This window comes from Pseudophryne corroboree, chromosome 5 (genome assembly GCF_028390025.1).
Source record: "Pseudophryne corroboree isolate aPseCor3 chromosome 5, aPseCor3.hap2, whole genome shotgun sequence".
Lineage (NCBI taxonomy): Eukaryota > Metazoa > Chordata > Amphibia > Anura > Myobatrachidae > Pseudophryne > Pseudophryne corroboree.
Window position 1 is genome coordinate 268,624,242 of NC_086448.1, and position 13,402 is coordinate 268,637,643.

The 13,402-nt window shown below is 45.5% G+C and overlaps 1 protein-coding gene across 2 annotated transcripts in view; it reads right to left on the bottom strand.

Annotated features, from left to right (window-relative positions):
• Nucleotides 1–13,402, bottom strand: part of ANO10 (anoctamin 10) — a 565,272-nt gene that overhangs the window by 453,441 nt on the left and 98,429 nt on the right. For both annotated transcript variants that reach the window (XM_063922319.1, XM_063922318.1), the window contains exon 6: nucleotides 2,824–3,393. In XM_063922319.1, the coding sequence (XP_063778389.1) occupies nucleotides 2,824–3,393 (570 nt within the window). The remainder of the gene's footprint in view (nucleotides 1–2,823; nucleotides 3,394–13,402) is intronic.

Here is a 13,402-nt window from a genome sequence, read left to right on the forward strand (position 1 = left end):
CATGATCTCCCAGCACCGCCCTCCCTATACACTGTGAACGGGAGCAGTGTCGCCTCGACACGGCTCCCGTTCACACTAGACAGCTAGCCGGGTTGAACACCGTATATAAGCAGCACTGCATACTGAAGCCAGCATCTTCATTTCCTTTACATTCTCGTTATGGTGCTTAACAGAGGATAACAGAGAGAGGTCTGCAACAGCATGATAGTTTTGACAGACTGAGCTGCTTTTGGGGAGGATTACTGTCCCTAACCACTGTGTTTGAGTGGTTTACAGAATTTCGGCACGGGAGACATCCCGTGGTAGACAAGGTGCGCTGCGGCCAACCTGTGTCTGCCATCACCGAGGTCAAAGTTGCTGCCATGAGGGCCATAGTTGAGGTGGACACCAGGGTGGCCGTGGTCCAGTTAGAGAAGGAGCTAGGCATCTCATCAGGATACATTAGCTTGATACTCCAAGAAAAGCTTGGCCTGAGGAAGTCAATGGAGCACGCTGGGTGCCGCATCAGCTGACTTGAAAGCAGAAGGAGGCTCAGGTGACTTGGTGCTGCAACATGCTGGCCAGGTTTAATTGCAGTTGCTCAAACTCTGCATGCGAGATCATCAGGACAATGAATCCTGAATCCACAGTTTCAACCCCAAGCCCAAACAACAGTTGGCTCAGAGGACCTCAGTTGGAGGTGCGCCGCCACAGAAGTTCCAATGTAAGCGCAGCGTGGCCAAGCAGATGGTGGCTGTTTTTGTGGCCAAGATTAGTCATGTAGCTACCAGAGCACTCAGTGGGGACTGGTACTCCAAGTAAATGCCTGCCACAAGTGCTGGAAGCCATTTTAGGCACTGTCCAAGAAGTCGCGTTTGTGGTGCCGTTCTCCATCACGACATTGCACCTGCCCACAAGTCCCGGAAAGTGGCGGATTTTCTGGCCCATAAATGTATCCAGGAGTTTGGTTACCCACTGTACAATCCAGACGGGTTCAGTATGATTTACCGACGGACACAATACAGACGGTCATAATCCTGACAGCTATTGACTTACAGTCAAAATACAGACGCGGTCAAAATACAGACATTCATTATGCTGACATGTGCAAAATGCTGACATAGTCAGAATACCGACATTTGAAATGCCGACATGTCAAAATACCAACATGAGTTTTTCTGGGGTTTTGGTGTCAATGTCGACTTAGGTCGACATGGACACCGTCTAAGTGTACCGCGTTTCCTTGCATGGCTCACACGATTCGGCCATGGTGCCTCGCTGTGCTCACCACACTATTATATTCCCCCCACCAGGTCCACTGGAATGGTAAAGTATGACCAAGTCTGGTTTTGGCCAAAAATTCCTTAAAAACACATGTCGGCATTTTGACATGTCGGCATTTAAAATGTCAATATTTCGACTATGTCGGCATTTTGAACACGTCAGCATAATGAATGCCGGTATTTTGACTGTAGGTCAATGGCTATCAGGATTATGACCGTTGGCACTGTGCCCATCAGTAACTTAACTGCTACCCATCCAGACCTGGCCCCCTACAACTTCTTGTGTGGGATTTGTTTTGAGTCACCGGAAGCTGCAGTGGAGGCTACCATCCATTACGTAGAAGGCATACCTGCTTTGGACTGATCCAGCTGCTTCACCAAGTGGTTTGAGGGCATGCATCTTTGCATGGACTACTCTGGCAATACTCTGAAAAAAGTTCACTTTTTCAAAAAGCTGCTGTATTGACACAGCAAAAAGCGTTAGGTGAACCCTTATTTGCCCATCCAGACGGACCTCTACAATAGCGCTGTGTGCCCAGACCAGCCGCTGTGCTTTTCCAACAACTATACATCCTTAAAAGGATCCCAACTTTGCTCTTACATATGGACTGGACCCATCAGTTGCACAATGTTATAAAAGAGGACCTCATCACTTAGTGTGGACAATCGACTGAGTACAACTTGCCTCTCTCTGTGAATCTGGTAAATATATCACCAATTTGGACAGTGCCATTTGATATTGGATATTAATTATCTTGGAACCAGTATTAACAAGAGGCAGAAATAGTAACGCACACATTGTTTTCAATCTGCATGGTCCCAACACTTGCATTGTTCATTGAGGTGAATTTATAAGGCAAAGGGGTCTTAAAGCTCTTGGTTTTTATTATTACTTCATTGTTCTCAATTATTTTTAAATATGTATTATTTTTTACCCATATCTATTGACATTATATTATTGTCTATTTTCAATATATCTATAGCGCTGCCTTCCTTTTGATGTATATTTATGTATTGTAGGATTGACTATCCGAGTTTTTTGCAGCTGCTAAGCAAAGCAAAACCATAACAAGCGCCCAAATCTTTACTTTGGTATTGTCAGTAATTGACAGACTGCTGCTGTCTGGGGGGCAAGGATGGTCTCCATTTGTGAAAATGGAGGTGGGTCACCATCATTTTGGGGAAGGGAAGAGGTCAGGGATCTCTGTCGTAGGACGGAGATTTATGCCCTCTGCGACGGGCATCTTGCGTGGCATCCAATGGGAAGTGAGAGATCTGATGCGACGCAGGTCAGATCTCTATTGCAGCAGGCTTGTAGTAGACGCCTCCTGCCGCATTACCATACTATATTCCAAGGAAACAGCAGTGATAGCAACTTCAACCACACCTGAATCAGGCCCAAAGTGCACAACTCTCCTGTTGAAGAACCTATTCACTGTCTGCAAAACAGATTATCTAGCAGTAAAAGTGGCATTGCATAATTTCATACAGACACATGTAATAAAGACGTCACATTACACAAATGGTTTTGTACTTAAAAAATGAAGAAGTAAAATCTTACCATATTTTGTTAGGAATTCGGCAGCATATCTGTATATACGATTCATGATCTCTATCACAACTGCATAAATGATACTTGGAACAAACAGCATAAGACTGCTAAAACTTGATTGCTGCTCCATATTGTACTTATGGGCCCACTCTTCCAAGTCAAAGTAAATCATCATGACATAAATGGAGAAGTACAGGCTAAGGCACACAAATGGTACAGAAACAAGATACATCCGCAACTGTCTCTTCATGCTGGAGTAGGTAGGTTCCTTTTTCCCTGTAACAGGATTAATGCCCAATACACCATGAAAGCCAGGTCTGGGTTCCTCAAACTTCCTCTTCATAACGAGTGCGCCCCATCGGTAGGTCATGGTGGAGTTGTAGCGCTTCCAGACCTCAAGGATAACAGTGGACCATACCAGGTTGAATGTAGCAAAGATCACATATTTGTCATAGTCCTCCCAGGCGAAAAAGTAATAGGGTATACCAAGAATAGCCATTGGAATTAAAGCCAGAGTGAAGTATTCTAAAAAACCAAAGTATATTCCGATAGGATCTCCAAAGTAACGTCGGATGTCATCTGCAGATAAGAATCATTAGAAATAAGTGAACAGAAAATAACTCAATATATAGAAACCATTGGTGTAATACTAAAATACTCAAACTACAGTAGTGTTTCCATAGCTTCATAGGAGGATATTCTATGAACATATTTGAAATAGCTTTGCAGCTCTCTACACAGAAAGGACATCAGTACAAACTAGTTAAATTACATATCTTTCTTAAAAAATAAATAAATAAAAACCTTGAGCCAGGAAAAGAACAACTGGGGAGTATAAGGATTTACTGTAAAAGTAAAGATACAACTTTAATGCACTAAGAAGTTCTGCAGATAAACAGTGATACAGGTTGAGTATCCCATATCCAAATATTCCGAAATACGGAATATTCCGAAATACGGACTTTTTTGAGTGAGATAGTGAAACCTTTGTTTTTTGATGTCTCAATGTACACAAACTTTGTTTAATACACAAAGTTATTAAAAAATATTGTATTAAATGACCCTCAGGCTGTGTGTATAAGGTGTATATGAAACATAAATGAATTGTGTGAATGTACACATACTTTGTTTAATGCACAAAGTTATAAAAAAATATTGGCTAAAATTACCTTCAGGCTATGTGTATAAGGTGTATATGAAAGATAAATGTATTCTGTGCTTAGACTTGGGTCCCATCACCATGATATCTCATTATGGTATCTAATTATTCCAAAATACGGAAAAATCCGATATCCAAAATACCTCTGGTCCCAAGCGTTTTGGATAAGGGATACTCAACGTGTACCCCAGGACCAAAGTGAAAGCAGGTATCCTGGATTCTACAGTACGTTTTGTAGTAAGAGTTCTTCTTCAAGAGGGATTATTTTAATTATTATTAAGATTAAAAGAGTTGGGTACGATATCCCACGCTCAGAACGCCGACGGATAGAATCCCTGCAGCGGAATCCCGGCAGATTTTGGTAACTATTGTAGTCCTAACCTAACCCTTCTGCAGCCTAATCTTACCCGTCCACTCCCGCAATTTAACCCTAACCATAACCCAATTACTTACTTTTAGAGTTGGGATTATGACTGTCGGCATGCTGAGCTTCAGGATATTGACTACCTCACAATAATTAATATTACTATTATGCAAAATGTGTTGGAATAATGGAATTGGTATACATATACTGTATCATGCACTAATCAAGTGCTAATTGTACTGACCCACAAGTGTATAGATAAAGAAGACCACAAACACTAAGTGAGCACTTGATTAGGTACGCCTTATTAGTACTGGGTAGAACCCCCACCTTGTCTTCAGAACAACCGGGATACAAAAATGTGGTGAAAACATTACACAGAGATTCTGGTCTTTTCTAATATGACAGCATCACACAGCGATTTGTAATCTACACATTCATGCAGCACCTCTCCAACTGCATCTATCATGTAGATGGAGATCTAGTGACTGTGGTGGCATCTGGAATACATCAACTCATTGTCATGTTTGTGGAACCAGCTGGAGATGATGCGCACTTTGTGACATGACGTGTTATCCTGCTGGGAGTAGTCATTAGGAGATGGATAAACCATGGCCATAAAGGGATACTCACAGACAGTACAATAAATCAGGTAGGCTGTGGCATTTAAACAATGCTCAATTGGTAAAGGGTGTGCTAAGGGGGGGGGGGATATACAGTGTGTATGTATATATATATATATATATATATATATATATATACACACATACATACATACACACATACACACATACATACATACATACATACATACATACACATATACACATATACTGTAAGGGCCCTTATATTAAGGCTAAAGCAAATAAACAGAATTCTCCTATAGGGGGAATTCCTGAGATGGGTCGTGGTGTTTGAGGGGCCACCCAGCTCTTGGATGTGCTGAGCTGAAATTGGGCATGGATGCGTAGAACTGTCACCCAGTGCTAAATGCCAAATTTCAGAGCAAAAAAATAATAAAAGGAGTAATCTATCATTTACATTTTTTTCTCAAACCTCCTGTTTGGTCAAAACTGGCGCTTTTCTGCTGTATTCTATTAGGGAATTTTGAGAAGGCAAAACTCAGGGTGGAGGACGAACTGAGACTAGGGGTTTGTTTGCTAAGTAGATCTTGGTCCACTATACAGTAGGGCCTTTTGGGGTTCAGGTAATTGAGAGAGGTACAGCTTGTTAATAGTTAGAGAAAATATGCCCCATTTTAGAGATCGTGAATTTCAATTCCTTGCGCCTGCTCAGTGGCCGCCTGCAGTGGCTATGCTGCAAGCAGCTTCGCTTGGGTGCACTAATATGGGCGACATGTCCCGCTACGGAGGGCGGTTGACTGCATGGTATCAGTTGAGGGCATTGTGGCAGCGGGAGGCGGTGGCCATGGTAACAGCGGGAGGTTGCGCAAGACACGGCACAGGGTATGGTGGCACCGTACCATTTTTAAAATTCAAATTGGCTGCATCGAGCCAATCACGGCTCGCTTTGTCATCGCCCTGCCCACTTAAACTGGCTTATACCAGCCAGCGCGAGGCAGGGCTTGTCAGTCCATCATCGGAGGAGGAGTGAAAAGAGCTCCTGAAGAAAAAAGATGCAGAGGAAGCCCTGGATGGGTGGCGGCAGGCACGCAAAAGAGCTTAAAGACCGCTGCCCTCCAAGTGAAAATGCCAGGGAAGCCATGGATGGATGTGCCTGCTTTGTGGGGCCTGTAGTCCTCCTGTAAAAGATAATATTTCACTAAAGGACTATAGGCCTAATTCAGCATGAGTTGTAGTTGTGCGAAAATTCGAACACCTACAACTCATTCCACTAGCATGCCGGGTCATGTGCCCCTCTGCCTGTTTGCTAAACAGTGAAGCGCTCGCATGTTTAGGATTGCCCCCTAGGCAGACGGCAGGCCGCCATGTTTTGGGTTGCAGCGGCTGCATGTGAATTCACGCAGTAGCCGCTGCCTGCCCCTCAAACGGTCCAGACACGCCTGCAACGTTGACAACCCCGCCTACCTCGCGAATGCCTCTGCCTGTCAATCAGGAAGATGTGTTTGCATAAGTGAGATCTCAACAGCATCAAGTCGGTCTTGGATTACATGAAAAGACAGAAGGATCTGAGCAACCTACATCCGCAGAAGATCTGTGGTTAGTTCTCCAAGATGTTTGGAACAACCCCCTTAGAGAGTTCCTTCAAACACTGTGCGAAAACGTACCCAGAAGAACTGATGCTGTTTGAAGGCAACGAGAGATTTGACTTAGATTTCTATACTGTTTATTCACTTTGATTATTGCATGTATACATATTATATATATACACTGCTCAAAAAAATAAAGGGAACACTAAAATAACACATCCTAGATCTGAATGAATGAAATATACTTATTAAATACTTTGTTCTTTACATAGTTGAATGTGCTGACAACAAAATCACACAAAAATTATCAATGGAAATCAAATTTATTAACCCATGGAGGTCTGGCTTTGGCGTCACACTGCCTGTATGACCTTGATGAGGTGGCGGATGGTCTCCTGAGGTATCTCCTCCCAGACCTGGACTAAAGCATCCGCCAACTCCTGGACAGTCTGTGGTGCATCGTGGCGTTGGTGGATGGAGCGAGACATGATGTCCCAGATGTGCTCAATTGGATTCAGGTCTGGGGAACGGGCAGGCCAGTCCATAGCATCAATGCCTTCGTCTTGCAGGAACTGCTGACACACTGCAGCCACATGAGGTCTAGCATTGTCTTGCATTAGGAGGAACCCAGGGCCAACCGCACCAGCATATGGTCTCACAAGGGGTCTGAGGATCTCATCTCGGTACCTAATGGCAGTCAGGCTACCTCTGGCGAGCACATGGAGGGCTGTGCGGCCCCCCAAAGAAATGCCACCCCACACCATTATTGACCCACTGCCAAACCGGTCATGCTGGAGGATGTTGCAGGCAGCAGAACGTTCTCCTTGGCATCTCCAGACTCTGTCACGTCTGACACATGTGCTCAGTGAGAACCTGGTTTCATCTGTGAAGAGCACAGGGCGCCAGTGGCGAATTTGCCAATCTTGGTGTTCTCTGGCAAATGCCAAACGTCCTGCACGGTGTTGGGCTGTAAGCACAACCCCCACCTGTGGACGTCGGGCCCTTATACCACCCTCATGGTGTCTGTTTCTGATCGTTTGAGTAGACACATGCACATTTGTGGCTTGCTGGAGGTCATTTTGCTAGGCTCTGGCAGTGCTCCTCCTTTTCCTCCTTGCACAAAGGCGGAGGTAGCGGTCCTGCTGCTGGGTTGTTGCCCTCCTACGGCCTCCTCCACATCTCCTGATGTGCTGGCCTGTCTCCTGGTAGCGCCTCCATGCTCTGGACACTACGATGACAGACACAGCAAACCTTCTTGCCACAGCTCGCATTGATGTGCCATCCTGGATGAGCTGCACTACCTGAGCCACTTGTGTGGGTTGTAGACTCCGTCTCATGCTACCACTAGAGTTAAAGCACAGCCAGCTTTCAAAAGTAACCAAAACATCAGCCAGAAAGCATAGGAGCTGAGAAGTGGTCTGTGGCCACCACCTGCAGAACAACTCCTTTATTGGGGGTGGTATTCATGTGACCGCCGGTCAGCTGACTGACAGTCACATGACCTCCTCCACCAGCCCGACGGGTCACTGTCCCGATGGTCGGCATGCCGACCAACAGGGACTATTTAAACTCGTGGGTGTCCACGACACCCATAGAGTGGGAATAGAACCCGTGGCGACCGCAGGTCGCCACCGAGCCCGCAGCGTGGCGAGCGCAGCGTGGCGAGCGCAGCGTGGCGAGCGCAGCAAACCCGCAAGGGGCTTGCTGCACTCGCCCCTCCCCGCCGGGAGCCCGGCGTCGGTATGCTGCCGGGATCCCGGCGTCGGTAAGCTGACCGGCGGTCAGGAGACCACCGGTCAGCCGTACTACACCCCTTTATTGGGGGTGTCTTGCAAATTGCCTATAATTTCCACCTGTCTATTCCATTTGCACAACAACATGTGAAATTGATTGTCAATCAGTGTTGCTTCCTAAGTGGACAGTTCTATTTCACAGAAGTGTGATTGACTTGGAGTTACATTGTGTTGTTTAAGTGATCCCTTTATTTTTTTGAGCAGTGTATATATATATATATATATATATATATATAAATATATATATATATATATATATATATATATATATATATTGAAACAGATAGCCCGGCACTCCCACAAAGGATAATGGCTTGCCCCGGTGCCCTCAGAAAACGTATGGCATAGAAAAGCAAAAACCTGCGGCACTCGGAGACTGATGAAAAAAGTTAATGTATTAGGCAATACATCAATAACATCAACGTTTCGGGGATTTTAACCCCTTTCTCAAGATGTACCTGTGTGAAAAGAAAGAAAAGACCCACTCACCTTTATGAAGAGACAGGAACCCGCCACAACACCCGTGCACGCAAAGCCCCGAGCGACCTGGTCCGGCGTGTGAGGAGGCGCCAGGAGATGACGTGGCCCGACGTCCGTGCTGTGCCCGTCCGTCCGTTGCCCGGCAACGCCTGACGCTAGACCCACAGGTCGGAAGCTGGGGGGGGAAAGACACAGAAAACACTGCCACCAATAAGACGGAGGTCCACAATGCATAGTATACAATAGCAAATATACAGATAGAGATAAGAAGACTCCCATCAGATCTAGCATGCAATAAAAGGACACCATATGAGTGTCCCGGAGACAAAGACCATTATAGTCCATATGGGTGCAAGAAGAGAGGGGAGACAACAAGTAGTGTAACAAAAGACAGCTAAATCTACATGACCCGTAGAATAGACATACATAATAAAGCAAAAAAAAGGAAAAATTAAAAAAAAAAGGAAAAATTAAAAAAATTAAAAAAAGGGGAGGCGACATATTCTGTCACAAAATGACAAGTCCCAAATCATAGAAGCATCCGGTGGTCTCTCTCATAAGGGGGTTCCGGTTACCCAAAGGTACTCCACACGATTCTTTCATTAAGTCCCGCTGGGTGGATGGTGTTAAGCCTGAAGATCCAGGACGCTTCCTTACGAAGGAGGGCACCATCGCGGTCGCCCCCTCGAACGGATTTTGGGATGTGATTGATGATTACGTGCTTCAAGTCCCCCAACAGGTGTTTGTTCTCCTGAAAATGCCTGGCTACCGGCTGGTCAGAGGGGGACCCTGCAATGGCAGCCTTTATGGCTGACCGATGAAGGGCCATGCGTTCCCTCAAAGTTCTGATCGTTTTCCCTACATAACAGAGATTGCAGGGACAAATAATGAGGTAGATGATATGCGTAGATGTGCAGGAGACAACATGCCTGATGGTGATTTTAATACCCGTAATAGGGAGAGTAAAAGAGGACCCGGTGATCATATGGCTGCAGGTGGTACACCCCAAGCACCGGTAGCATCCTGGTTTTCTTGACAAAAAGGTCCCTTTTGTTAAATTGGAAAGGTTTGAAATGTCCGTACGGACCACTAGGTCCTTGATATTACGGCCCCTCCTGTAACACATCATGGGGGTAGAGTGTTTAAACGGGAGGGAAGGGTCAGTGGACACTATGGGCCAGAGTGCTCGATTTGCTCTATTCAAAATGGGGCTGGAGGTGTCAAATGTTGTAGTCCATGGGATTCTGTTGCCCATGGATCTCGCCATGGGGCGTAAAAGCTCGTCTCGTTTCTGCGACAACACCTCTTGTTTGGTACGTACCAAAGTTGATTTGTCATATCCACATATGGATATGACAAATCAACTTTGGTACGTACCAAACAAGAGGTGTTGTCGCAGAAACGAGACGAGCTTTTACGCCCCATGGCGAGATCCATGGGCAACAGAATCCCATGGACTACAACATTTGACACCTCCAGCCCCATTTTGAATAGAGCAAATCGAGCACTCTGGCCCATAGTGTCCACTGACCCTTCCCTCCCGTTTAAACACTCTACCCCCATGATGTGTTACAGGAGGGGCCGTAATATCAAGGACCTAGTGGTCCGTACGGACATTTCAAACCTTTCCAATTTAACAAAAGGGACCTTTTTGTCAAGAAAACCAGGATGCTACCGGTGCTTGGGGTGTACCACCTGCAGCCATATGATCACCGGGTCCTCTTTTACTCTCCCTATTACGGGTATTAAAATCACCATCAGGCATGTTGTCTCCTGCACATCTACGCATATCATCTACCTCATTATTTGTCCCTGCAATCTCTGTTATGTAGGGAAAACGATCAGAACTTTGAGGGAACGCATGGCCCTTCATCGGTCAGCCATAAAGGCTGCCATTGCAGGGTCCCCCTCTGACCAGCCGGTAGCCAGGCATTTTCAGGAGAACAAACACCTGTTGGGGGACTTGAAGCACGTAATCATCGATCACATCCCAAAATCCGTTCGAGGGGGCGACCGCGATGGTGCCCTCCTTCGTAAGGAAGCGTCCTGGATCTTCAGGCTTAACACCATCCACCCAGCGGGACTTAATGAAAGAATCGTGTGGAGTACCTTTGGGTAACCGGAACCCCCTTATGAGAGAGACCACCGGATGCTTCTATGATTTGGGACTTGTCATTTTGTGACAGAATATGTCGCCTCCCCTTTTTTTAATTTTTTTAATTTTTCCTTTTTTTTTAATTTTTCCTTTTTTTTGCTTTATTATGTATGTCTATTCTACGGGTCATGTAGATTTAGCTGTCTTTTGTTACACTACTTGTTGTCTCCCCTCTCTTCTTGCACCCATATGGACTATAATGGTCTTTGTCTCCGGGACACTCATATGGTGTCCTTTTATTGCATGCTAGATCTGATGGGAGTCTTCTTATCTCTATCTGTATATTTGCTATTGTATACTATGCATTGTGGACCTCCGTCTTATTGGTGGCAGTGTTTTCTGTGTCTTTCCCCCCCCAGCTTCCGACCTGTGGGTCTAGCGTCAGGCGTTGCCGGGCAACGGACGGACGGGCACAGCACGGACGTCGGGCCACGTCATCTCCTGGCGCCTCCTCACACGCCGGACCAGGTCGCTCGGGGCTTTGCGTGCACGGGTGTTGTGGCGGGTTCCTGTCTCTTCATAAAGGTGAGTGGGTCTTTTCTTTCTTTTCACACAGGTACATCTTGAGAAAGGGGTTAAAATCCCCGAAACGTTGATGTTATTGATGTATTGCCTAATACATTAACTTTTTTCATCAGTCTCCGAGTGCCGCAGGTTTTTGCTTTTCTCTATATATATATATATATATATATATATATATATATATATATATATATATATATATACATACATACATACATACACACACACACATGTATATAATGTCAAATGAGATTTGTCATCAGACCAGGGAATCTTTTTCCAAACTTTAAATGTCCCATTTTGATGAGCCTGTGCCTACTGTAGCCTCCACTTTCTGTACTTGGCTGACAGGAGACGAGGACATTTAGGCCTACTGCTGCAGCCCATCCACTTCAGTGTGTGATGTGCACTATGGCCCTCATTTCGAGTTGATCGCTCGCTAGCTACTTTTAGCAGAAATGCAAACGCTAGGCCGCCGCCCTCTGGGAGTGTATCTTAGCATAGCAGAATTGCTAACAAAAGATTTGCAATTCTGCTATTAAGTATTTCCTTGCAGTTTCTGAGTAGCTCCAGACCTACTCCTAGATTGCGATCACCTCAGTCCGTTTAGTTCCTGGTTTGACGTCACAAACACGCCCAGCGTCCGGCCAGCCACTCCCCCGTTTCTCCAGCCACTCCTGCGTTTTTACCTGGCACACCTGCGTTTTTTAGCACACTCCCTGAAAACGGCCAGTTTCCGCCCAGAAACACCCACTTCCTGTCAATCACACTACGATCAGCAGAGCGACTGAAAAGCTTAGTTCGCCCGTGAGTAAAATAGCATAGTTTTGTGTAAAAATACTTAGCGCGTGCGCCCTGCTGTGCATACGTATGCACAGAACTGCTGGATTTTAGCCTATTAGCAATTCTGATAAAAATAGCAGTGAGCGAACAACTCGGAATGAGGGCCTATGTACAGAGATGGTCCTTTACATGCCACTGTTGCAATGTATGGTTATTTCAGATATAGTTGCCTTTGTCTCAGCTTAAACCAGTCTGGTTATTTTCACCTTACTACTTCCATTAATAAGGCATATTTGCCCAAGGTATTGTTCATCTCACCATTCTCTGTAAACTCTACAGACTGTTGTGCATAAAAAATAGGATTTTAATACCTACCGGTAAATCCTTTTCTCTTAGTCCATAGAGGATGCTGGGGACTCCAAAAGGACCATGGGGTATAGACAGGATCCGCAGGAGACATGGGCACTTTAAGACTTTGAATGGGTGTGAACTGGCTCCTCCCTCTGTGCCCCTCCTCCAGACTTCAGTTATAGAACTGTGCCCAGGGAGATGGACATTTCGAGGAAAGAATTTATTGTTTAAACACGGTGAGCGACATACCAGCTCACATCTCAAACATGTCGCAGAACGTTGCATTCAATAGAACACCAGCCGATGGCATGAAAAACAAACAGCAATATGCTGACCGAAAATGTAACACAACATGTGTGTAAACACAACCAATAATATCATACCGCATGCCATGGCATGAATAACGTCAGCCACAGACTGACTGAAAAGAAACACAACATGAGTGTAACCATAACCAATGACTGCAGATACAGTACGCACTGGGACGGGCGCCCAGCATCCTCTACGAACTAAGAGAAAAGGATTTACCGGTAGGTATTAAAATCCTATTTTCTCATACGTCCTAGAGGATGCTGGGGACTCCAAAAGGACCATGGGGTCAATACCAAAGCTCTAGAACGGGCGGGAGAGTGCGGATAACGCTGCAGCACCGACTGGCCAAACAAGAGGACCTTATCAGCCAGGGTATCAAACTTGTAGAATATTGCAAGTTTGTTTGAACCCGACCAAGCAGGCGCTCTGCAAGGCTATAAAACCGAGACCCCACGGCAGCTGCCCTTCCTCGTAAAATAGGCCTTCACTGATTCCGGTA